The 23,642-nt window shown below is 37.5% G+C and overlaps 6 protein-coding genes across 6 annotated transcripts in view; 5 read left to right on the forward strand and 1 right to left on the reverse strand.

Moving 5' to 3' along the window:
- Positions 1-143: 143 nt before the first annotated feature.
- On the reverse strand, positions 144-10,727 carry LOC145237836 (uncharacterized). The gene is made up of 13 exons (XM_080100827.1): positions 10,515-10,727; positions 8,790-8,954; positions 7,022-7,156; positions 6,321-6,488; positions 5,577-5,727; positions 5,054-5,218; positions 3,563-4,588; positions 2,971-3,176; positions 2,377-2,588; positions 1,641-1,948; positions 1,222-1,357; positions 975-1,134; positions 144-531 (listed from the first exon to the last, which is right to left on the reverse strand). Exons 1-13 carry the CDS (start codon positions 10,585-10,587, stop codon positions 287-289), a joined length of 3,150 nt encoding a protein of 1,049 aa, XP_079956953.1. The 5' UTR covers positions 10,588-10,727; the 3' UTR covers positions 144-286.
- Positions 10,728-13,353: 2,626 nt separating this feature from the next.
- LOC145237838 (5-taurinomethyluridine-[tRNA] synthase subunit GTPB3, mitochondrial-like) lies at positions 13,354-15,189 on the forward strand. The gene has a single exon (XM_080100828.1). It carries the CDS (start codon positions 13,592-13,594, stop codon positions 15,107-15,109), a length of 1,518 nt encoding a protein of 505 aa, XP_079956954.1. The 5' UTR covers positions 13,354-13,591; the 3' UTR covers positions 15,110-15,189.
- Positions 15,189-16,300, forward strand: LOC145237840 (GPN-loop GTPase 3-like). Its single transcript, XM_080100830.1, has one exon. The coding sequence runs from the start codon at positions 15,277-15,279 to the stop codon at positions 16,084-16,086; it is 810 nt and encodes a 269-aa protein (XP_079956956.1). The 5' UTR covers positions 15,189-15,276; the 3' UTR covers positions 16,087-16,300.
- On the forward strand, positions 16,300-17,904 carry LOC145237839 (RNA N(6)-adenosine-methyltransferase mettl16-like). Its single transcript, XM_080100829.1, has one exon. The coding sequence runs from the start codon at positions 16,300-16,302 to the stop codon at positions 17,620-17,622; it is 1,323 nt and encodes a 440-aa protein (XP_079956955.1). The 3' UTR covers positions 17,623-17,904.
- Positions 17,905-19,108: 1,204 nt separating this feature from the next.
- Positions 19,109-19,895, forward strand: LOC145237841 (gamma-aminobutyric acid receptor-associated protein-like 2). Its single transcript, XM_080100831.1, has one exon. It carries the CDS (start codon positions 19,109-19,111, stop codon positions 19,466-19,468), a length of 360 nt encoding a protein of 119 aa, XP_079956957.1. The 3' UTR covers positions 19,469-19,895.
- A 12-nt stretch (positions 19,896-19,907) lies between these two features.
- Positions 19,908-23,642, forward strand: part of LOC145237834 (bridge-like lipid transfer protein family member 1) — a 49,822-nt gene continuing 46,087 nt past the window's right edge. The window contains exons 1-6 of the mRNA XM_080100825.1: positions 19,908-20,184; positions 20,820-20,987; positions 21,351-21,473; positions 21,991-22,116; positions 22,430-22,693; positions 23,079-23,193. Coding sequence (XP_079956951.1) covers positions 19,908-20,184; positions 20,820-20,987; positions 21,351-21,473; positions 21,991-22,116; positions 22,430-22,693; positions 23,079-23,193 — 1,073 coding nt within the window. The remainder of the gene's footprint in view (positions 20,185-20,819; positions 20,988-21,350; positions 21,474-21,990; positions 22,117-22,429; positions 22,694-23,078; positions 23,194-23,642) is intronic.

The raw sequence follows: 23,642 nt of genomic DNA on the forward strand, positions 1-23,642 counted from the left end.
AGGCAAGTATCTACCGAATGCTTCAGGGCACATAACCCATATGCAGACATAAAAAACTGATCAGAATTCGTCCTGGCTTCTAACCCCGTGAGTATGAAAACATACCGTCAAATGCCAACCGTCAAATGATAACAAAAGTGAAATAATATTTTGGCCCCACACAATCTGTATATATTTTCACAAAATAACGCTTGGTACAGAAATGTATACCGTAGAACTTGATACAAAAACAATCAAAAAAGTAAAATAGGCGCAAGCAAAAAAACAAACAAACAAAACAAGCGACTTATATAAAAGTGTAATGGCTGAGCGCTTCACGGATTCTACTTGAGGGACTTCCCTTCGAATTGTCCCAGATCGAACCGATGTGAAGTGGACAGTCGGCCCCAAAGCGACAGGAAAGGGTTCGAAGCATCTGGCGGATCTTTGACCTTCCAACTGCAGACATGTCCTGAGGGGGCGTGACGGAGGCGGTGACCACGGGGACTCCCCGGTTGGAAAGATCTTGCGAGAGAGCCGACAACAGAAAATCTTTAAAGAAAAGTAAAACAGTTGAGTTGAGTTTATTTCGCCGGTGATACAAATCGTAGCAGCACAATTGCGCCTAAATATTCACCAAGCCGGAAATACCTGCGCAACGTTGGAACGTTATAAAGCGCGACAAAGGTAAGGGCACAATTGGTGGAAAAGATAATAAACGCGCTGCAGCTATACCGTTACTAAAAGCGTTATGTGGCAGGGACTCACATAAGAGGGTGAGGCTGGCGCATTGGACTGAGATGCAGGGTTGAAATCGGGCCAAGGCTATAGTGGCTTGTGTACTAACAATTCATTACCAATAATAGTAGTATAACAGGATAGGCGTTTAAACGGCCTATTAATTTGATAAATAATTTTCAATTACCACATCTATATAATCGCTGCCAAAAAATGTTTTTCACTTTCATTGTAAGTGCATAGTAAATACAACTTACTACTTGGTCGTGACTGTGGAGGAACGTAGCTCAGAAGCGCTACCACTACTGTCGGTACATCCGGTCGGTCGCCCCTAGATGGCAGTAGAACGTTCTTCGTAGTGCATCGAATAGCCCAGTCCAACCAAAATTTTCCACACAAATAAGGTAAAGAATCAACCTGAAGACATTACGTTGTACATAACACCAGTAAATGATTGAAAAGTCCAGAAACTGAACACAACATTCCAATGCTCCACTAACGAACCTCGCTTGTGAAGTTATCACCAATGTCGGTAAAGTTTCTCATCAAGTTTAGGTTCTCTTCAGTTCTGCTTTTACAAACGCCGCTGATCATTTGAATTGCCACACGTGACTTTGGCGCGTTCCATCCTTCTACAAATCTTGAATAGAAAGATTGCGTTAGTAGCAGTATTGTGGGTTTTACAAACAGTTTATTCCTTGCTTGTGTTTATATGTTTATCATAATAAACCGTCATTGAGCATATTTATTACTGGAATTAAGCATACATAGTTCATGTTGACCTATAGTTAACCACAAAAACATAAACAAATATGTACTTAAAAAAATCAGGGTCTGAAAGAGGCTCATCCAAACCGAGTAAGCTTTCTATAAATTTCCTGCGAAAAAGATTTTTTCCTGTGAAAAGAAAAATAAGTTCTTACTGTTTCATAAACTGCTTCATCTTGAAATAAACCGGTGTAGTCGCGTTGTCTATGCCAGTTGGCCCAATTGGTGTTTCCAATCCGTCTTTTTTTAACTCTTTGCAATCATCCACGTAATCAGTCGAATCGACCAGGAACAAAAAGTCCATGGCGTCATCACTAACGCATGCTGCGTCATCGCTACACGCCTCAGTGCGTTTGTGGCACTTCTCGTCTCCCAGTGTTCCGTTGTCAAGACAACTGCGCTGGTGGATCTTCTCCCCGCCGCAGGGGTTACTACAGGTCGAATTCGTCCATTCTGACCAGCTCTGCCGAGACACAAGGTAACTACGTTTCAAAAACTCTGCTAGTAGTAGAAACATTAAGGATTTTGTCACCGAATTTGAGCTTGATTCGATGCTTTACAAACAATAACAACAAAAACTTAACACTTAACTTTACACAAAAACATTAAAACCCGAAAACTTTAGTTATTAATAACCACTGACTTGAATACACATATCGCAATGATAAAACACGACTAGTGTTCAATTACACAAAACGTTGCAAAAAGAAGTTACGCAAACTGCTGTTACTAAGTTGACATCAAATGGCATATGTATTAAAAGAATACAGAAGCCCAATATGATTTTACCACTGTTTTAAGCCTTAAGGCAAAGGGATTTGGTCAAACAGTCTAAAACGGAAAAAAGAAGCAAATAGAGCCATTAAACCCACTTAAGATTCCCGCATTTACCTTGCAATAATCAACATTACAATCCTCTCGCTCAGTGGCGGCTCCAGTGCATTGTGACGTCACTGGGCATATTCTAGATCTTGATCGACTTCCGGTACTGCATGATTCTGAACAGGCAGACCACTGCCCCCAATCGGCCCATTCTGACGTCACTGTGGGTACGGGACAGAACGAAGAGCAGTTCAGAGACTTTTTGTAGCATTTTGTATCACCTGTAAAAAGTAGCAAATTTTCTTTATAAATCATCCTGTTTTTCGATGATGTGGCCATTGATTCTACAAAGTTACCAGAATTTACTGACACGTTTTTATTGGCATTCAAAAAAATATATATTCATGATGACTTGTTGGGTCTTATGTTATACTTGCTGTGCCTAAGTAGGGACTAACACCAACGACGTAATGCATAAAACCCCCAAAATATGTCAAAAGGCATAGCTATTTTATCACAAGGTTAAATGTTTTTGAAAAAATACTTTTTATTCATGACAAAACGTGGCTAAAACTTTCAACAACATAAGTCAGCTGAAACAAATATCAATGCAAAGTATGTTTTAGAAACTTTGAACAATTAATAATAAGATAGTTCGATTACCTTTATTAGTAACCGCAGTTTTACAAACTCTCGTAAGTTCTCTTGTGGAAGTTTTCAGTTTGTTGTTTACAATTTCGCAGTCCTCCAGGCAAAACGTTGGACCCCAGCTCGACCACATGGGACATAGGTCGGTATTGCAACGACGCTGTTGTCTTGCACTTCCCATGTCACACTCAGGTGCGTTGTGACTCACGTCTTGGCCATTCCTAGCAAAAACGGACCAAGTTTACGAAATTCTTTTCAAAGAGTTTTGGAACACATTGTCATAGTCTGTAAGCCAGTGTCGTGTCGTTTTGTGACGTCATAGTTGGCAATTCCAGTTTTTTTGAAAAGTGGGTAAACGAAATTGAACTTGATGTTCTTAAGGGGTTATATACGAAGAACCTCGCTGTATAACGGATGACAGTCGCATATAAAAAATGCTGTGAAGGTTATAAACAAGTGTTCGAAACAGGCATAAATGCGTTTAAGCCTTCACTAATGTTTGTCATCTGCATAAAAAGTCTTTTTATGTTTTTAGAAAGAATCGTTTCTTTGCCAATACAATTAGACAATAAAATCAGATGCGATTGTTTCAAGTCTTATTGCTTACCCGTCGTAACAACTTTTAAACCTCAATTCCAATCCAGGACCACACGAACGGGAACAAGGTGACCACTGACTCCACGAGGAGTAGATTTGTGATGATGTCACGGCTGGTGGCGTCATTTCGGTTGTGGTCCTCGGAATAATTGTTGTTGTGGGATTTGTTGTTGTAGTTGGGACTGCAGTTGTTGTTGCTTGTGTGGTCGAAACTGTAGTCGTTGTCTGCGTAGTAGGTGTTGTTGTCTGCGTAGTTGCTGGCTGGGTAGTAGGTGTTGATGTCTGTGGTGTTGTTTGTGTAGTGGTAGAAGTTGTTGTTACCTGTGTGGTAGTTAGCTTTGTAGTTGTTGTTTGTGTGGTTGTTGGTTGTGTAGATGTTGTTTGTGTGGTTGTTGGCTGTGTAGATGTTGTTTGTGTGGTTGTTGGCTGTGTAGATGTTGCTTGTGTGGTTGTTGGCTGTGTAGATGTTGTTTGTGTGGTTGTTGGCTGTGTAGATGTTGTTTGTGTGGTTGTTGGCTGTGTAGATGTTGTTTGTGTGGTTGTTGGCTGTGTAGATGTTGTTTGTGTGGTTGTTGGCTGTATTGTTGTAGGTGTTGTCGTTGCTTCTGTTGTTGTTTGTGTAGTTGTTGTCTGTGTGGTTGTGGGTGTGGTCGTTGTTGGTGCTTGCGCGGTTGTCGATGGAACAGATGAAGGAATGAAAAATCTCGGAGTTACGGGTACAACTTGCGGTGTGGTCGGGCAAGCGTTTCGCGGACATGTTTGCCTCAAAACAGAGCATTCTGTAAAGCTCTCGAATTCGGCTTCGGTTCCAGGACTCCCTCCAAACCAACAACGTCTCCGCGACACTTGGAACGCATCAACACCGCAAGTGTTTGGACAAGGCGTCGGGGTCGAAAATGGGGTCCAGTAAAGACACAAATATGCGTTGCATCTTCTTGTCTCCCTTCCAAGCGTGCGGCTGGTACCGAAGAAGAAGCCTTGTCCCGTACACTGGTTCACATTCACTTCCACGTCGCTTCGCAGACAAGCTCTTGTTCTGCAAAGAAGGTATTTTTGGATCTAAATTCGGTCACACAATCAGCCTACAGCTTTGAGGCTGCAATAAACCTTTGTTAGTGTTAATCTAAATTTAAAAATGCATGTCTACAAAAAGGGCATAACAAAAAAGTCAAGAGTAAACCGCCAGAACACAGCGAAAGTATAAAAAAGAATTTAATGCAACACTTTATATTGACTTCGGCTTTTAAAAGGTTTTCAAATATTGTATTTGCCATAGCTGTCGGCTGTTCTTTATCAGTAAAAGTGTCAAGGCTTTTGAAAGCCGGGACAAAGTCATAGGAGAATGACTGAGCCAAATTTGCTCCTTAAGAGCTACAATCAAAAGCCACTGCTTTAAGCCGTTGCTGAAAGTACGTGTATACATGCATGTGTACCATGCGGTCAGGACTAATATTTATCTGCTTTACAGTTTTTTACAGCAAAACACAGTATCAATCCAAACCTTTGTGTGATTCCCGGTGAGCAGTTGGCTGAACAGACTGACCAGGGTTCCCATGGACCCCAAGTGGCCACCTCTATCTGTTGTGGACAGGGTCGGTTGTTTGTGCATTTTAATTTCCTTGAGCTACAGGATTCGTTACCTGATGAGCCACCGCCGATGCAACGTCTGTAATAACAATTCGGTTTTTTTAAGTGTGTTCGTGATGGATGAACTAAATGGGATTGGATTGCCATATTTAGAAAAAGTGATTGTTTTCTGTCTCTAAAACCACGTGCAGCTATTGTTGTCTTGGAGATTGTTATGGTGCTATATGCGTTGGTATAATTTGTAAACCTAACCGTGAATTCATTGAGAAGTAAAATAAACAGCAGCGAATACTCTAGGCTTACATTAAAACAAGCCGATTTTCTAAGAATTTATTTACGCGATGTCTTATCTTACATACCATAAAAAAATCGCTTGGATTGAAATGTTATAAATATGTTGTGATTTAGTTCTGTACACACCCTTTACAAATGATTACCTGACGATATTAAGCGTTCCTTCACCCCCACAAGTCACAGAGCATGATCCAACCCTAAACCAATTACCCCAACCGCGACATAACTCTAAGTTGCATCGCTCAGACTCGGTGGCAAAGTTCTGTCCGCAGAACCTGGGTGAGGCGGGAAGACCTAGAAAAAAGCTCTGGTTCAGTCCAAATTGTTTAGCGTTTAAATATATTGTTTGCGTTGGATAGGACAGCACGCATTCTGTGCAACTAAACATTTGGGACTTTGCGTGGAATGTAAGTGCGGTTGCAATATTTTCTTAGGCACATATGGTATCTTGTTAAAGATAAAAATTACCTTGGCTTGTTAGGCAACTTCTGGGTAGCCGTCCGAAGAAACACGATGTTATATACAGAAACGAGTACACGATAATATTGCAAACGCAACAGGTAGAGTAACAGCTAAAATGCTTTATTCTTTCAAATTAAAATAATACGTTTTGGTTCACACCGTGCGCGTGCTGCACACAAAAAAACGCGTAAAAAAAGAACTTTCGTCATAAAAACATTATTTTTCAAAAATAACTATCGACTCCTTAGATATTTCTTCGGCTCGGCCCAGTTAAAACAATTGGTGAGTCTTTTCTATAACTTAATTCAACTGTCAAGAGAAAAAAATACACTCGAGTGGTCATAGTAAGCGGCTTATTCGAATAGAACCTAAGTTATTCTACCAATCATAGAAATAACAACATTGTAACTTCGCGATGTTCTTACCTTCTCGTAAACATTGACGTTGCCTCACTCTACTTCCAACTGTGCAAGTTAGAGAACAGGCTGACCATGGACCCCAAGTGGCCCAGTAATATACCTGTAGTCTTCCTATGACAGTCGCTGTTGGTAACAGTAGTGACGGTTGCTCGCCAGCAGGAATAGAAACTTGAGCTTCAAACAAAAAGTTGTCAATATAATCTTATGTCTGACATATTGGCATGATTATGGCATAGTAGGTAGCATGACTACAAGATGTTAAAGTTTGTATGGGACTTCGAAACATCGTTTAAAAACTGCTGAAAGAGCCATTACAAACAGCTAGCCTACTCGTTATAGTTTGGTTTTACAATAGATGATATTTTTAAATATTAAAGTATATGACTTCATCAGTGTAAGTGGAGTTTGGTTGAGTTTATTTAATATAGTTAAAAAAAGTATAAAGACGCGTCTGTAGGTAGGAAGTAACTGCTTGAAGTAGGAACGTTGTGAGGGGGTACAAGGTTGAACGCGCTACTGCAACACTTTAATTTATAAGGTATGCACACAGGGAAGTTAGTTTTTTTTGTGGGTGAACGATCTTGGGAATTTAGTCACAAAATTGACGTCAAGCATAAAAGTAAAAAACAAACAAAATAGACTACATCCTTAAATTTGTTGGCAACTCCAAACCATAAACCACTGCGGAAAAACGAAATAGTTGTTACATTTGGATCTGTAGCACTGCGGGGAATATCTGTTGTCATAGCAACAACCAGCTCGCTCGCAAGCGTATCTGTACAAGCTGTCGCAGTAAACTCGCTGCGTTGGTTCAATGTCGCATTTCGCTGGTGCGCAGACACCTTTGAAAAACAAAAAATAGAAAGTTTTAAGTTAGAGAAATATCTAGCCTCCGGTGAGATTCGAACCCACGACATCAGCTTATGTTAACTGATTCTCTAGCCAGCAGCACAGGGTCGCATGTGCAAGGAGGAAGCACGGACAATGTTGCATTTGTGAACAAACGTGATAGTTTCTTGTACGTGATGAATGTGCCGTTATGTTGGTAAGCGCGAACGCCTCAGGGCAGATCTCGGAAACGAGTATGCTTTTCTATGCAATTTACAGCTTACTTGCACAATACTCTGCAACATGGGCGTCGTGGGCGACCCATTGAATAAAGGCTCTGCGGCCCGTAGAGACCCGGTTAAACCATTTCAGTGCTTTTTTTAGTAATATAATATGTTCGGTGCTATTTTCTAGCCCCTGATAATAGTAATACGGCTATATATTCAATTTCGATTTTTGTTGGTAGCTATTAGTCTAATGTGTGACTGGTTCGGTACGAAGTAAAATTTACTTGTGTTACATAACGGTTCGACCCGCGATCTAATTATGTTACTTATGTTTGGCTGTAAAATAAAAAAAATGTTTGAAATCGGTTAATAGCCTTATCGTACATAATAGCCTTAGCCATATTACTAAACCAACTGTAAGTTTAACTAACAGCCACAAAAAAAAACAATTCAAGAAGTTAAGACGAAACATGAGTCAAGCCATGATCCTCTATAGTAAAATCGTCCTTACGTTATCATTTAAGGTACGTTTGGGTCTACCGCATTAGCATCGGGTTTCTTGGCGTCTCAATATAATCAGTTCTTAAAATCTAGACCCCTTTCCTGGTTAATCCAGATTACAAAGTCCTTGTATGTCACCAAAAGGTTTAGTTCGCGAGAATCGGGCCCTTGGTTAACAAACACAGGCATGTATTATAGGTTATACCCTAAAAGAACTCGTGATGGTTGGAGTCGACCGAAATTGTTTTGTTCGTAGTATTGGAATATTACACAGTGAGTCGTCACACAACAACACTTTCCCTCAAAGGCAATCGCATGAGGCTTTTCTGAAATACGCAATCTACTATTCAAACCATGCAATTCACGGAATTTATTGCAATGAAACGCGAATTCGTGCAATGTCCAGACTTCAAATATATACATTATGCCCTCTTCTATCCAAACCACATCACTTCATCTATTTTTTCCTTTTACATTGTTGGGGGGTGTTCTAACATAGGGGTATTTAAGATTGAATTATAATCTTTTTGTTATTACAAACCCTTATCCCAACTCTATTAACCCGAACCGTTAACATTTAAGTTTTAATATTGCAAACATTCCGTATTTTTGATTTAGAGTAGTCTTATGTGAACTGTGCTGTAACAAATCAACTAAACGCACTACAGTTTTCGTTTGTGTTTGGTGAAACACATCATTGCCGAAGTTTAATTCAGTATCACAAAGATTGTGGTTACGTCACTAAACAGCACGTTTTTACTGATCCATGTATATAGCTTTCTTACAGTTAGCACACTTCAATTTACTCGGTATTATTTAAAAATCCATACATTCTTAAAATTGTAGTCGTAAAATATTAAAAATTAAACTACTGAGAAAAAATTGGATAACAGTTATTTACAGCAGCTAGCCTACCGACCTGTTGGTGCAAAGCATTTTGGTGCGACGGAGAAAAACATTAACCGACGTATCGTTGGGTCGTAACAGCATCCAAGTGCAGCACAAGCTTGTGGCGTGACATTGGCTGGGGCCCGTGTACATCTTGTACGTCCATATGCTGCAACTTGACAACGGCATGAAGGCACTGTAATGCAAAAATTGTCATATTAAGTGTTTATTTCACACAAGACCAGGGATGAACAAGGAAAAGCACATATGCCATATTTCGCCTGTCATTTAAGTTTAGAAAACAAACGTTATGTTCTACTACGTTCATATATTGATTATAATAATTATTATCAACGAGCAAATTCTTTGAGATTGATAGTTAACACATTCTATTGCAAAGTGCATTCGTTGTGGAGTAAATTTTGTGATTCAAAAACTACGAGGTTCCGTCATCTTTGTGTTACAGATCTTTACAAACAAAAATAATAAGTTGTCTGAGTGGTTATCATTGGTCACACAGGAATTATTGCAGGCCCAACTGCCCACAGCCGTTAGTTTCACAAGCGCAATATGACTTATTTATCAACTGCATTAATTTTTAAAGTGAAACAAATAACATCAAGCACAAAAATGGTTTTAAAACCAGCTTACTAAACTAATTAACATTATAACAGTCTGCAAATTGATTTGCATTGCTGGAAATGAACTTTGTGTTGGTATAGAAACAGCACTTTGAGTTTGTACAGAAAAAATGTACTGGTCCATGTTATAATGTTGTGAAGTTTTACAAACTGTATTTTTCTAATGAAGAATACAACAAGGTCAATCATACGCGTATTTTGTTCAAATGTTAGAATACGTGCAAAACTCACAATTTCAAAATGTTCAAGGCAATTTATGGCAAATTGAGTCGTGCAGATTAAGAACATTCGCAAATTGCAGTAAAATCCCGTAACCTATGCCGAAATTGTTACTTCGCGTTCGCGGTTAAGCCGGATTTAATTTGGGGCAAATCAACCCCAACCTTATTTCCGTGACAATCACGCCCATGTTGCTGATGTTTGATTTACCTTTTGGCGCGCCCTTCCTGTTACGTCACAATTACCAGTTACAAACAAATCACGTGGTATCAGCTTCAAAGAGTTTTAATAGGACATGTAAAATTTTGTACCATCAAGGACATTTAGACGACAATTATCGAGGATAACGAAAAGTTTTCTCAAGCTGAACACTGGATATGACTTTAAGATGAGTTTATTTGACATATGTTTTCCATTTTAACTAAGAATAACAAAAATATTGAATAAACTGCGGTGCAGAACAAAACAGGTTAAAAAACAGGTTTTATTCTTAGGTTAAAAGTCGGAAATACAAACATTCCAAAGGGATCGCAGCAATTTCGTTCTTTAACCTACAGTGTTTTAATTCATGGCCCAAACCGACACAGTGCAACTGCTGCACATATAATTAGAAGTTTTAGATAAGAGGTTACACTACCACAGCTGTGTTGGGCGGTAAAGAACACCAACCGCTGCCTTTTAACTGTAAGGAATGTTTGCGCGGTCAAAAGGTCAGGATGTCAGAGTGTTTCTTAAAGGTTAAAAGTTAAGAACGTCAACCTTACTAAACTGCAATTTATGTGGGACAGTTAACAGTTCAAATACAACATGTGGTATATACAGTTTTAAACACAAATCGGAAATTTGAAACCCAGCTGTTCACACGCGACAAACAACATAAACTATTAGCATGTTACCTGATGATCCGTTTTGTGCAAATACATTTTCGGCCAAGAAAACCAGCACAACAAATTTAAGCAGGTGCATCATTCTTTTTGTGCAACTGTATGTTAATAATGAAACTAGCGGTTAATGGCAAAGCAGTTTATTGCCAACCAGTCCTTGCTACAAACTAGCTTTCTTTTGGTCGCAAGCCCCTATTACCTTCAAGAAGAGAAAATAGGTTTAGGACAGATACATTATCAACTAACTGCTTACTAAAGAAAATATTTCGTACAATACCCGTAATGCTTAATTTACATGTCAAGTTCTAAGCTGAATAATATGAAATAGACACTTTTTATCGAGTTCATTGTCAGGCTGAGGACTCATTAAAATACAAGATAATGAGCGAGAATTAAAAACATTAAAATTGTAAACATTAAAAATGCAACATTAAAATACAAGATTACAAGCGAGAATATTTTTTATGACTATGGCAAAATGAGCACGAGAATGCAACGAAAAATGCATTGATTGCATAGCTCCTTATTGCGCGTTTTTGAAAACATCTGCTTTGGATTGAAGAAACCATAACTGTCACTTATGTTTTTTAGTTACTGGAGTCAAATGGGTAGCCCAACGTTTCTACCTTGCCATCAAAACTACTGCGTATTTGCTGGGTTTGTCGAAAACGTGATGTATTCTGGCGACCGACTTACTTTGTCGCAAGAATTTACTAAGATATTTTTATCGTATCGTTATCTCTACCTACAGAAAAAATGTGGCTAAAAACAATCTTGCGGCTTTTTCGTGTTTTCTTACATTTGTCGCATATAAACCTCTTACGCTAGTTTAAACATTGCCGTTTTGCCAGGAAAATACTAATCTCAATTACTTTTAACAAGTGATAACCAAAATTTTACGGTACACTAGCATGTACTTGTCACCACAGTTGGGCAGAAAAGCGAAAAAAACATTCTAACAATAGTATTTTCTTTCTTTCGATGCCACACACTAAATCTGCCAAGGTCACTGACTGCTAATACTTTTAAATTAACTGTTTTAATTAGGAAAATCTGTACTAAAACCCCCAACCGGTGCCTTCATAATACTGTGATTGATTAAACCGACACAATTTCACGAACACAGGTGTCGAGAACGCTTTTTCCACACCGAGACGTCTCTACTGATTACGCGAGGCACTGACAAGCACGCGGGAAAATAATTCGAGAACGCGAAACACGCGACTGGCATTATGACGTTTAAATGATGTTTACGACCGTACATCGTAGATCGCGCCTTCTAACAAGACACAGAGCGCGTGCCCCACCCCGAACAGTCGGAGTTGTTAGTAGTAACGATGAGCGATGTGTTATGCGTGTTAATACTCTGCCTTTAGTGCCCTTTTTTATGGGAATTTGTAATTGCCGTTATATATCACTGTAAACGTACGTATGAGTAACATTAATGTGTGAGCGTCAGACGATACCATATGTGGGGCCTGGCGTGGAAATAAACCACCCTGTTGTTTATTTTAAGCAGTCCGCCTCACGTAAAACGTGAACATAAGACCTTTGACATTTGACGAAAACTTATTGCCAGTGGTTCCCCATTTGACACGTGCGCAAAAAATTCAAACTACGTAAAGTGTATCGTGCTGTTAAGTTAATGGTATGGGCGTTTGTTGTTTTAATAAAATGGGTTTAAACTTTTTTCTTCGTTTTTGAATGCATGTCACACCAACAAAGGGGATAAAATTAATCTATTTCAATGTAAATTAAGACAGTATTGGTTGTGCATAGTTCATTAAACCACCTGTAGGCCTACCTTGAAATATTATTGTGACTTTCCAACTAAAAGTGACAAACATGTACTTATTTTCCATGAAGCACTTATGTCTAATATCATTTTCACAACGTTAACAATTTTGTTGGCACGTAAAATATAGCAGTTATAGCAGCTTAAAGCCCACGCATAATATGTTTTGAAGTTCCTCCCTAGAAATTACCGAAAGCTTGTTCCATTTGACAGCGATGCATTAGTAACGACGACACATTATATTTGCAGTGCAATCAAAGTGTGTGGTTGTGACGAAATAATGGAATTGGAATTGTGTAAGAGATAGCCGGAAGCATGGGCGGACGCCGCGCTCTATAATCATCGAATTTACGTCGTATGGTTATTTATTTGGTCGTTCACGAGTTGAAAGCTGAAAGCACGTTGTTTCGAAGGGTTTTTTCATGTGTAATCCGTAGATTACATGAGGTTGTTTGCTTTCGGCGCGTGTTTTTTCTACGTCCAGTTTGCGGTTGTTTTAAGTTGTCATATTTTCGCGACCTATTGGTTATTTAAGTTTAATTTTAAGATTGCCATTTTTTTTCGCGAAATTGCAGAAACTCCTGTTGTTACTAGTTATTTCAACTACACATGCTTAAATTGACAAGCACTGTTGACGTTGTGCTTAAATGTTGACCTTACACTTCAACGAAAAAAATCTCCCTTTTCAACTTTGTTTACTTTTTAACTTCTTCCTAAAAGGTAGGTCAAGAGAAATTCTTGCATCGTCGCTTGTAGCAAGAACACTACGAAGGGCGTGGAGTTCTTTGCTTATAGCGCCTTTATCTTTGAAAACGTTTAAAACTCCACAGAACGCAAAGTTAATGATTTTTCCTCTTATATCACGCAGTACATGTCTTTGCACCTAAACTCTTTTCCTTGTTACACCGTTACACTGCGTTACTTATAAAACGAAGGGCACAAAAATTACAAACAAAGATTTGTTAAATAAGTGTTTTTCTGGAAGTTTAGATTTTCGTATTTGCAAAACATGGAAACCATCTGCAGACAAAAAATAAACTACTCCGGATGAGCGTAACGTTAAATCCACTAATCTAAACGCACATGTTAATGTTTTCGTTTTGTTTACAAAAATATTCTGGAAGTAAGAAAGAAAAACACACGACGAACCATCATGGGAGATGGTTAATTCCAATATCAAGCAATTGTGAGGAAAAACCGTGAATCGTAACGGTGCTGTGTAGGCTACTGTATATTTTTACTAGTGTAATACTGTAATATATAGTGGTATATTCGACAACTGGTAATTGGTAAAATGAATTGCTGCGTTCGTCTACTGTCCAATGCGTTGACGTTACAAAAATCATGCAGTTGTACTGGAATTATAGGCCTAAAAAAGAGAGCTCCACCTTACAGGGGAATTATAAGAAACTATACTGCAACACAACTGGGAACAATTTTTGCTCACTCCTCGGGTTTTGGGAAATGTGGCGTGGCTGTTATTAGAGTTTCTGGGGAGAAAACAAAACAAGCCATGTCCGCAATCACAAAAAAGAAGAAACTTCCTAATGCAAAACGAGTTTTTGTTTCACGCCTATGGCACCCCAAGTCCAACAGCATGCTAGATAGAGCAGTTGTTTTCTGGTTTGCTGCTCCTAGTAGTTTTACAGGTGAAGATATGTGCGAATTTCAAGTTCATGGAGGTCCAGCCGTTATTGCTTCAGTTCTTGATGCATTATCGTCAATAGAAGGGCTGCGACCAGCAGAGGCAGGTGACTTTACTAAGCGTGCATTTCTGAATGATAAACTTGATTTGACGGAGGTAGAAGGCCTTGGTGATCTAATACACGCTGAAACTGAAGGACAGCGGCGACAGGCTGTTCACCAAATGGAAGGCTCATTAAGTTCTTTGTATCAAACTTGGACAAAACAAATACTAAAAAGCATGGCTCACTGCGAAGCATTCATAGACTTCGGTGAAGACCAGCATTTAGGTGACCAGGTCTTAACCAATGTTGTGACTGAAGTGAAAGATGTGCAACTAAAAATTGAAACCCATTTACAAGATTCTCATAGAGGCGAAAGACTTCGAAACGGAGTAAGGGTTTGTATTGCTGGACTACCAAATGTTGGAAAAAGCACTTTGCTGAATTTAATAACACAAAGGCAGGCTGCTATTGTTTCGCCAATCGCTGGTACAACAAGAGATGTGATTGAAACTGCATTAGATATTGATGGCTTTCCAGTGTTAATGAGTGACACAGCTGGTCTACGACAAAGTGAGGATATAATTGAAAAAGAAGGTGTTTCAAGGGCGTTCAAAAAGATTAAAGAAGCTGACTTAATAGTGTTTCTTCTCTGTGCGGACTCCTTGAAATCATCCAGCAAGGATGTTGGTCAACTGATTGAAAAACAAGCGAAAGAGCTGGGACTATTAAAAGACTTTTATGGAAAGCAGCTTTTATATGTTGTAAACAAAATAGACTTGAATATGGACACTGCACAGGAAAACTCAGACAATACTTTTTATGTATCATGCAAAAACATGGATGGCATGAGCAGTTTTTTAAAACATTTTTCAACATGTATTAAGGATTTGTGTGGAGCTACTTCTATTGGTAGCATACCCAGCATAACACAACAACGGCATAGAAAGCATCTAGCTGATTGTGCCCAATTCCTCCAACAAGCTATTGATAACTTTGATTTAGATATTGTTATTGCGGCTGAATATATGCGAATGGCTTTGCATGAACTTGGAAAAATATCGGGTAAAGTTGATGCAGAACAAATTCTTGATGTTATTTTCCAAGATTTTTGTATTGGTAAATAAATCAAGAGAAAATGTATGAGTTTTTATATCCAAAATTTTGTTACAATAAAAATCACCTACATACATTTTTCTTGTTTTAGGTCATCAATAATGTGTTTTGTATGGATTAAATATTACAATAAAAGTATTTTAACCTAGTTATGCATTTAAATTAAAAAAATAACAATATGTCAAAATATGCCCAAATTATTATGGGCCCTGCTGGATCAGGCAAAAGTACTTACTGTGCAACAATGGCTGAACACTTCAAAGCACTGAACCGACGATGCTACATAGTTAATCTTGACCCTGCTGCAGAAGATTTCAAATACCCAGTTACAGCAGATGTAAGGGACCTTATACAACTTGATGATGTGATGGAAGACCATGAACTACATTTTGGACCCAACGGTGGACTTATATTTTGTATGGAGTATGTAATAAAAAATCTGGCGTGGCTTCAGGAAAATCTTGAAGCCGGGGAAGATGATTATTTTATATTTGACTGCCCTGGACAAATTGAACTTTATAACCATCTTCCTGTAATGAGGCAACTGACAGAAGCCCTTCAGTCATGGGATTTTCGTGTGTGTGGAGTTTTTCTTGTTGATTCTCAGTTTTTAGGGGAATCAAGTAAATTTGTGTCCGGTGTCTTATCTTCGCTTTCCTGCATGATAAACCTGGAAATTCCACACATAAGCATCATGACTAAAATAGATCTGCTTCCTAAGAAGTCCAAAAAAAAGATAAAGGAATATCTCGATCCAGACATGTTGTCTATGGCTGAAACCATGAACCACCACAGTGCAAAGTACAATAAACTGACTGAAATGATTTGCCAGCTAATTGATGACTACTCCATGGTAAGGTTTTTGGCATTTGATCAAAGTGATGAAGACTCTATTAACATTGTTCTGCAAAATATTGACATGGCGCTGCAGTATGGTGAAGATTTGGAAGTTCAAGTAAAAGATTTTGAAACTGATGAGCAGGAATAATGTATCTTTTCTAACGAATCTTTATATAACCCAACTAAAACTACTCAATTTATGTAGTGCATGTGTATGTGGCATTCTTAGCACACAAATCTTTAAAAGTAGATTTTGAAATTTGGGTTCATTTAAATTGATTTTTTTGCATTTTGCAATGTTCATACTTTCCTTCATTTTGTAAATGTTCATACTATCACTTGACTTTTCCTTATATTTTAGATGGCTTTTAATCAGTTTATGCATCCAAAAAATAGATACAAACATGAACCTCCAGACTTTGAAAAACTTGCTGAATGTTTTCCCAACTTCCGTAAACATGTTCAGCACTCTAAAAGGACCAAGAAACCCTTTGTTAATTTTCGAAACCCCAATGCAGTTAGAGAATTGTCAAAGTGTCTTTTGAGAAACGACTTCAACTTGAATATCGAACTACCATCTGACAGACTAGCTCCTACTGTTCCATCGAGGTTAAACTACATTTTATGGCTACAAGATCTGTTGCAATGCCTTCCCACTCAAAACAGGTATGTTGTGTTTGATATTGGTTGCGGCAGTTCGTGCATTTATCCTTTGCTTGGAGTCAAACTCAATGACAACTGGACGTTTATAGCGAGCGAAATCGACGCAAAAAACTTCGAATACGCTCAGAGAAACGTGACAACAAATGGACTGTCGGAAAGGGTTTTGTTGCATCAAGTGCTGGAAAGTGATAATCTTTTCTCGCCGCTAGGTGACACTGATGAGGTCGACGTTTGTATGTGCAACCCGCCATTTTTTAATTCAAAAGACGACGCAGAAAAGGGTTGGCAGCGTCCGAGCGCTAATTCTTCGTGTTCTGGCGACGGAAAAGAAATGATATTTGAACAAGGCGGAGACCTGGCTTTTGCCGAAAGACTATTGCGTGACAGTACAAAAGTAAAGGGTCGGATAAAGTGGTTCACAATTATGTTTGGTAAAAAGTTAAGCTTTACCAGTTTCAAACTCAAGTTAAAAACCAGCGGCGTTTCTGCTTTAACAAGTACTGAGTTCTGTCAGGGCAAAACTATGCGCTGGGCGGTTGCGTGGTCTTTCATCGACACTTTGGACATTGATAAAATCCCAAAGTCACAGTTTCAACTTGCCAAGTCCCAAAAAACTGATAAGCCACTGACTTTTCGCTGTAAAAGTTCTACTTTAGAAGATTGTGAAAACGCTGTTTCAGAAATCCTTGCAGAACTGGGTATTAGCTTTGAAACGGAACATGTTGGTCATGTATTGTTTAAATTTATGACAAGTAAGTCAGAATGGATGCACAACCGTAGGAAAAGACGATTGGAAACGTTTAAACTGACCAGCAAACGTTTATGTGATGCGGAAAGAAAATGTGTGCAGCGTCAAGATACAACTTCTGAAGCAAATTCGCAACAAAAATCTGATGTACAATTTGAGTGTTTGATTTTTCTCTCGCAGAATAATGATGGGGTTGAGGCCAAGATTTGTTCAAACCCAATGTTAAAGGAAGAAATTAATGCTATTTCTGTATATTTGAAAAGGCGAATATGAATTCACAAATAAAAAGTGTGAGAAAATAAAAAAATAGCATCACTGTGATTTTTTCATACTATGCATAAGTTTTATGTATTTTGTTTAATGTTTAGGATTTTATGGTTTTTGTTTAAGAAACGTAAATAATAATCAGCCAATTGGCTCAAGGAATTTGAACGGTTTAAAAGTAAATTGATCAAGCACAAGTGATTTTGTTGTTTCTTGTGTTAGTTATTCGTTAAACGTGGTTTTAGTTTGCCCTCTGGAAGTTTTAATCAAATAAAAATCCAAGCAAGCATATTATTGGTATGTTTTGTTTTCATATCTACAAAACTTTCATTTGTTTTGCGAGCAGTTGCATCATGTTCAAAAACATGACAACGCCAAATTGGACGATCTACTCCAGTGGTTCACCAAACTTTTTGGGACGCGACCAGAATATATTCTTATCTGAATAAGGGTGTGCTTGCTTTGTGTTTTATTTTATTTTTATCTGTATGACGCGAAAGTTTTTCGAAAAAAGTTTTTTTTGAAAGTGTACTGTTCCAGTTACTAATTTAGTCCACATTTCAAACGAGTTCAGTGCATTTTCAGTCGGGCAACTTGTCACATAACAAACAAAAACAACGTTAACACGTCAAATAAGATTGTCGACACACATTGGTTATTTTATAGGTTGTCGAAACATTGGTTATTTTATCTTATTCTTTGGATTATTGTCAAAATAAAAACATAATATCTTGTGCCATTTACTACATGGTAATGGGCTATTGTGGCATTAGTTGAAATTTTTGCAGTTTATAGTGGTCAAAATCAAATCAATTTGTTGTCAAAAGTTTGTTAACGCCTATACAAAAATGTTCACTCAACGATAGCTAATGCGTTTGTTATAAGAAATATTATTGCGCCATTAAAAGCAAAGACCCCAATCGTTTAAAAAAAATTACTCCTGTGGTCATGTGACTGGGTGTTGTTATGACGTCATAATGACATTCACAGACGCGCAAGTCAGCTGACTTTGTTTTGGCCTAGAGAGGAAGCGGTTTGTTTACAATTTTATGCCTTTTGTGTGCTTTGCTCTCAGATTAATAACTGTCACAATTGCAGGTTAGACTCATAAATGTTAGCAATCCGCATTAAATAGAACGTAGTTGAGATTTAGCTTCATATTTTGCATTATTTAAATCTGCAACGTTTAACGAAGCTCTTGATAATGGAGAACGATAGTTGCTTACAACCTGACATCGTTAGTTTTTAAACTTGTTTGCTGACTGTTGAAAAGTATCTGGAGAAAGCCTTTGTTGATGTCTGGATTACATCTATAAGGAACAACATACTTTTTGAATTAAACATTGTAAACTATGAACTTTTTCCGGCTTTTCTCTACCTAGAGTCTCTGTTTTTTATATTTAACTTTTTAGTTTATGATTTTTACTTTGCTTCAGATTGTGAATATTTGTGAAAACTTGTAAATCTTGTGTGCTAAGTTAGGCTGTCTGTAACAATGAAGTATCAATTCAAGGTTGACCACACTTTTGAGCATCGCTGCAATGAATCTTCAAAAATCATCACCAAATACCCCAACCGAATTCCTGTAATTGTTGAAAAAGCAGAGGGTTCCACAATTCAAGACATCGACAAACGAAAGTATCTTGTGCCTTCAGACATTTCTGTTGCCCAATTTATGTGGATCATTAGAAAAAGAATAGACTTACCTTCTGAGAAGGCAATCTTTTTGTTTGTTGACAAAATGGTGCCGAACTCAAGTTCTACAATGGGTGCAATTTATTGTGATCACAAAGATGAAGATGGGTTTTTATACATCGCTTACAGTGGAGAAAATACCTTTGGAACCACTCAATAATTTTATTACAATAAAATATTTAATGAATGGCAGAGTCTTTTAACATCATAACTGGACACAAATTGATTGCTGTTGTTGAATGGTTTTATCTAAAACATGGTTTCCACTTTCTGCCTACTTTTACTGCAATTGTGTAATGTGCACTTGTTATTCTATTTTGTTTCCTTGTTGTTTTGACAGTGTGTCTGTTTGAGCTGGTGATTGTTTGTTTTTTATTGTACCCCAACTTCAAAGTTAATCATCATCATAAAGTAAACAGTGGTTAAATTTAGTCTGGCACTGTACATGTTTGTTTGTTTGTTGTTATTTGTGTGAAAGTGGCCCATAAAAAATAGCAAAATATAATCACAATATTACATAAGCCCAAATATACATTGAGTATTAAAACTGTCACTGACAACCAATGTTGCTTGTTTGTGTCTGATAGGATGATTAGGCCATGCGAGGGATGGCTTATGTCCCATTATTGCTTCTTGTTTTGGGACATGTACAAGCTGTCCCAGCAAATTTCAGTAACACAACTGTTACTGCAGCAAACTGCACTGATAGGCTGAACCTTAACTGTATAAACAGCGATTTGGAAGACTTGCAATCATCACTGTTGCAGTTGTTCCTTGTGACAGCTGTGTCAGGCATATGGTTGCTATATTTGACCTTCTTTCACTCCAGATTGATTGGTTTTGTGCTCACAAAAGTAATCAACCAGTTTTATAAAGGTACAGCAATCCTCAACATGTTTTTGATTACTTAAATTGCAACTTTATTACCCACAAGCAAATAAAACTACAGAGTTGTAGCTCAAATAGAGTTTTTGTTTGAAACAAAGCAAAAGGACTTGACGGAACAAAAGCAGAAACAATATGACTTATTTGTTGCAATTGTAGCCATAAAATAGGTGGAATGCCATATCATATATTTAAATAACCAAATGAGGCCCAATTAAGATCGGCAGGCTCTGGTATACATTAAAGATTTCAGTAACTATTATGTAAACATATAAATGTGCAATAATAATCGCATCACTGGTTTATTAGTTGGTAACAAATTGTTTCCTGTTTGAACAGCCAAAGATAATACAACTTTGGTAAACGGTGATTATGACTTCATATTACATTACATGAAGCTATACAGTGTTATTGGCTAGGCTACAGTGGGCTGAAAAATCAATATTGAATCATATTAATGAGTCACTTAGACATACCACCACCTAAATGACGTAACACATTAAGAACCTTTTTTTTAGTTTTTGAATTTATATTTAAAGAAACATAAATCAGTTTTTTTTACTGTTACCTGGTAACATTTTCTCAGCCATTGATTTGGAAATTTAAAACTTCCCCTTGGTGTTTAGATGACTATTTTCACATTGGGACCTTCTCGTTTTCGCTTTTATCTGGGAAAATTATGTTCCGAGATGTTTTGTATGTCACTGTTGACCAATCGATAAGGTTGCAAGATGGTTACATCATATTTCGTTGGTGGAGACCATATAACTTTACCACATGGATTAAACAAAAAGGTATGATTCATTAGACCAACCCACAAGTAGGAATGTTTGACTCAATTCAACTATGTTTAGTAATGTTTATTCCAAATCTGTGGGATTGCATTCCACCTCCAAAGTTTAAAGCGAGCAAAATATGCATATTTTCAGGTGTAATTGCTGTTAAAATGTGCAATCTCATCATCATTGGTTAGAATACACACTTTACATAACCCTGATTTGAAGTTGTGTCACAAAATGCATTTCTGATATTCAAATCAATGTATTGTTTCGAAGACAACCACCAGAGTCTGTAAATAATTGGAATTTACATTGACACTTTTGCTACTAATTACATCCTTGCTTTATACATACACATATCTTTTGCATTTTGGGCAGATTTGGATCAAGGCCATACAAGGCTCAATGTGTACATCTCACATTTGGAATTCCACCAATACAACAGAACCTGGGAATATGACAGAATAAATGGCATCAAGAATGGTTCAGACCAAATGCCAGGTGCCTTAGTTTAATTGCAGGCTTGTGTCTTTATCACCCGTCATTAATGGACAGCTTAAACATTGTCTGTCATGTCTGAACTCAATTGACCTAATGCCAAAGTGTTGACAGCCAGTAGTGTACATACTTATAAAACCTAATGTAATTATGACACAGTGCAAATTTGACACTTACAATATGTGCGTGACAAATATAAAAGTCATAATGTATGCAATTAAATTTGGGCTTAGTGAGGAAAAAACAGCCCAAATAGATGTAAAAAGCGGCATGCTTTATTGTTTAAACGTTCGGCAAATGCTTATGCCATCATCAGTGATATTTGGGCCGTTATTTTCCTCAATAAACTTATGAACAGATCTGTATATAGTGTTAAGTTATAAACCAAATTTAAGTTATAAACAGAAGGAAAAAACACAATATGACTAAAACATACAAATGTATATGTCAGATGTGATTTGTGTTTATCTTTTTTGGCTTGAGTGCAACATGGTAATGTTTGTAAATACCATGTTTGCAGTGAAAACAAAGGCGAAGCCATCAACAAGCAAACCTGCAGCATGGCGCTCTTTGTTTCCAGTCATCAAGTTCACAATTGCCTCTGGAAAGTTTATATTCGGCAATCGTCTGTTGCCAAATACACTTGGTACGTAAAACCCAGTTTTGCAATTCTGGTGTTGTCCAATTATAGCTGAAAATGACCTTGTTGTGTAAATATACCACTGCTGCTAACAGGAGTATATATCAATAATGTTTATCAATAAAATTTAAGCTTTCTTCCATTTATGAGCAAATTTTTGTTACAAACAGTAAGTTACAAAACAATGTGGTAAATTACTAATCTAACTGTGAAAAATACAAAAATTTCAATACAAGCTCTTTCATTTGGAAAAAAAAACGCAAATAATTATTAGCCTTTTTATCTATTTTAAATTCTCTTCTACCCATTTTTTGTATAGTTGCATCATTTGAGGATGGAGACATCCAATACAAGACAACGGAAGCAAGTAATCCATCTGATATCTTCATGCATGTAGTCGAAGGCAATCTTAGTGAATTCCGTGTAAAGTTGACTCCTAGTGCAGACTTTGACCCCTCAGTGACCCCGGCAATGCTAAGAATCACCAAAGTTCATAATGAACCACCTCCTCGCAAAATGGGCAACGGTTTTCCTATTGTTGATGCAAGGAATGTTCATGTGAAGTATTTATGGGATGAAGCAGGTTTGAAAATGTCTCAGATTTCCATGTACATGGCAATATATAAATGATTGCAGTTAACTGCAATCAAGTTAATGATGACTATTACTTACTGCATATTGAAACCCACATTGTAGTATATTGTTGGCGAAAAAGTATTCCATTTTATTCCATGACCAATCTGTTAAAATTAAAAACTTTTTCTCTGTTATTTGCCTTACATACCTATGCCTTGTCTTCTAAAGATATTCATATTCTTTTCAAAGTTAATAGCTAGTAAACTTAACCAACATTGCTAAATTGAACACTGCACACTGAAGGCAATGATATTCACAATGTCACCATATATACATATATATATATATATATATGTATATCGGTTAAATAATAAACCATGTCACATTTTCAGGTGTTGTGCCTGAATCTGCGAAAGAAGTTATGCTGAATGAAGACTACCCGATTTGGGAAATGCACATACGCTGTGGAAAAAGGTTATCTTTGAACTACGGGCCTTGGGCAGACAGGTATATACAAATTTACTGAGGATTGTGTCATATTTAGTTAAGTATACAATTGCTCTAAAACCATCACCCAGCTGTAAATCATTAGACATCATTAAGTGCAAAAAGTGGAGCTTGCATTTATTGGATGGATAAACATGCTGCAGCTGGACCACTATGCTTTATGTAGATCATTTATGGGTGGGCAGATTAGAGATAGACCGGGGTGTTATTTAACGCAGACCCGACGTTGATATTTTTTTCCAGTATGGGCCCAAATTTGTACCATTTAAACTGCAAAAACTCTAATGCTGTTCAAAAAGCGAACACTGGTTGATTGTACATCAAAGTAAAAAAATGTAGATCAAAGGTTGGCCTAGCCAATAATCAAAATCAGTCTATCCCATGGGTCGGCAACCCCTGTGGTTTTTCATGGCAAGCCAACTGATTTGTGTGTTTATATTGATGTAACA

Source organism: Phallusia mammillata, chromosome 7 (assembly GCF_965637545.1).
Source record: "Phallusia mammillata chromosome 7, kaPhaMamm4.hap1.1, whole genome shotgun sequence".
NCBI lineage: Eukaryota > Metazoa > Chordata > Ascidiacea > Phlebobranchia > Ascidiidae > Phallusia > Phallusia mammillata.

What these genes read in the sequence shown, in the direction of transcription:
- LOC145237838 (XM_080100828.1), top strand. Translation starts at nt 13,592, where the DNA reads ATGAATTGCTGCGTTCGTCTACTGTCCAATGCGTTGACGTTACAAAAA.
- LOC145237839 (XM_080100829.1), top strand. Translation starts at nt 16,300, where the DNA reads ATGGCTTTTAATCAGTTTATGCATCCAAAAAATAGATACAAACATGAA.
- LOC145237836 (XM_080100827.1), bottom strand. Translation starts at nt 10,587, where the DNA reads ATGATGCACCTGCTTAAATTTGTTGTGCTGGTTTTCTTGGCCGAAAAT. An exon ending in AACTGCGGTTACTAATAAAG is followed by an intron (nt 2,589 to 2,970) that starts GTAATCGAACTA and finishes TACTTTTTACAG; the next exon opens with GTGATACAAAATGCTACAAA. An exon ending in TCCACAGTCACGACCAAGTA is followed by an intron (nt 532 to 974) that starts GTAAGTTGTATT and finishes TTTTCTTTAAAG; the next exon opens with ATTTTCTGTTGTCGGCTCTC.
- LOC145237840 (XM_080100830.1), top strand. Translation starts at nt 15,277, where the DNA reads ATGTCAAAATATGCCCAAATTATTATGGGCCCTGCTGGATCAGGCAAA.
- LOC145237841 (XM_080100831.1), top strand. Translation starts at nt 19,109, where the DNA reads ATGAAGTATCAATTCAAGGTTGACCACACTTTTGAGCATCGCTGCAAT.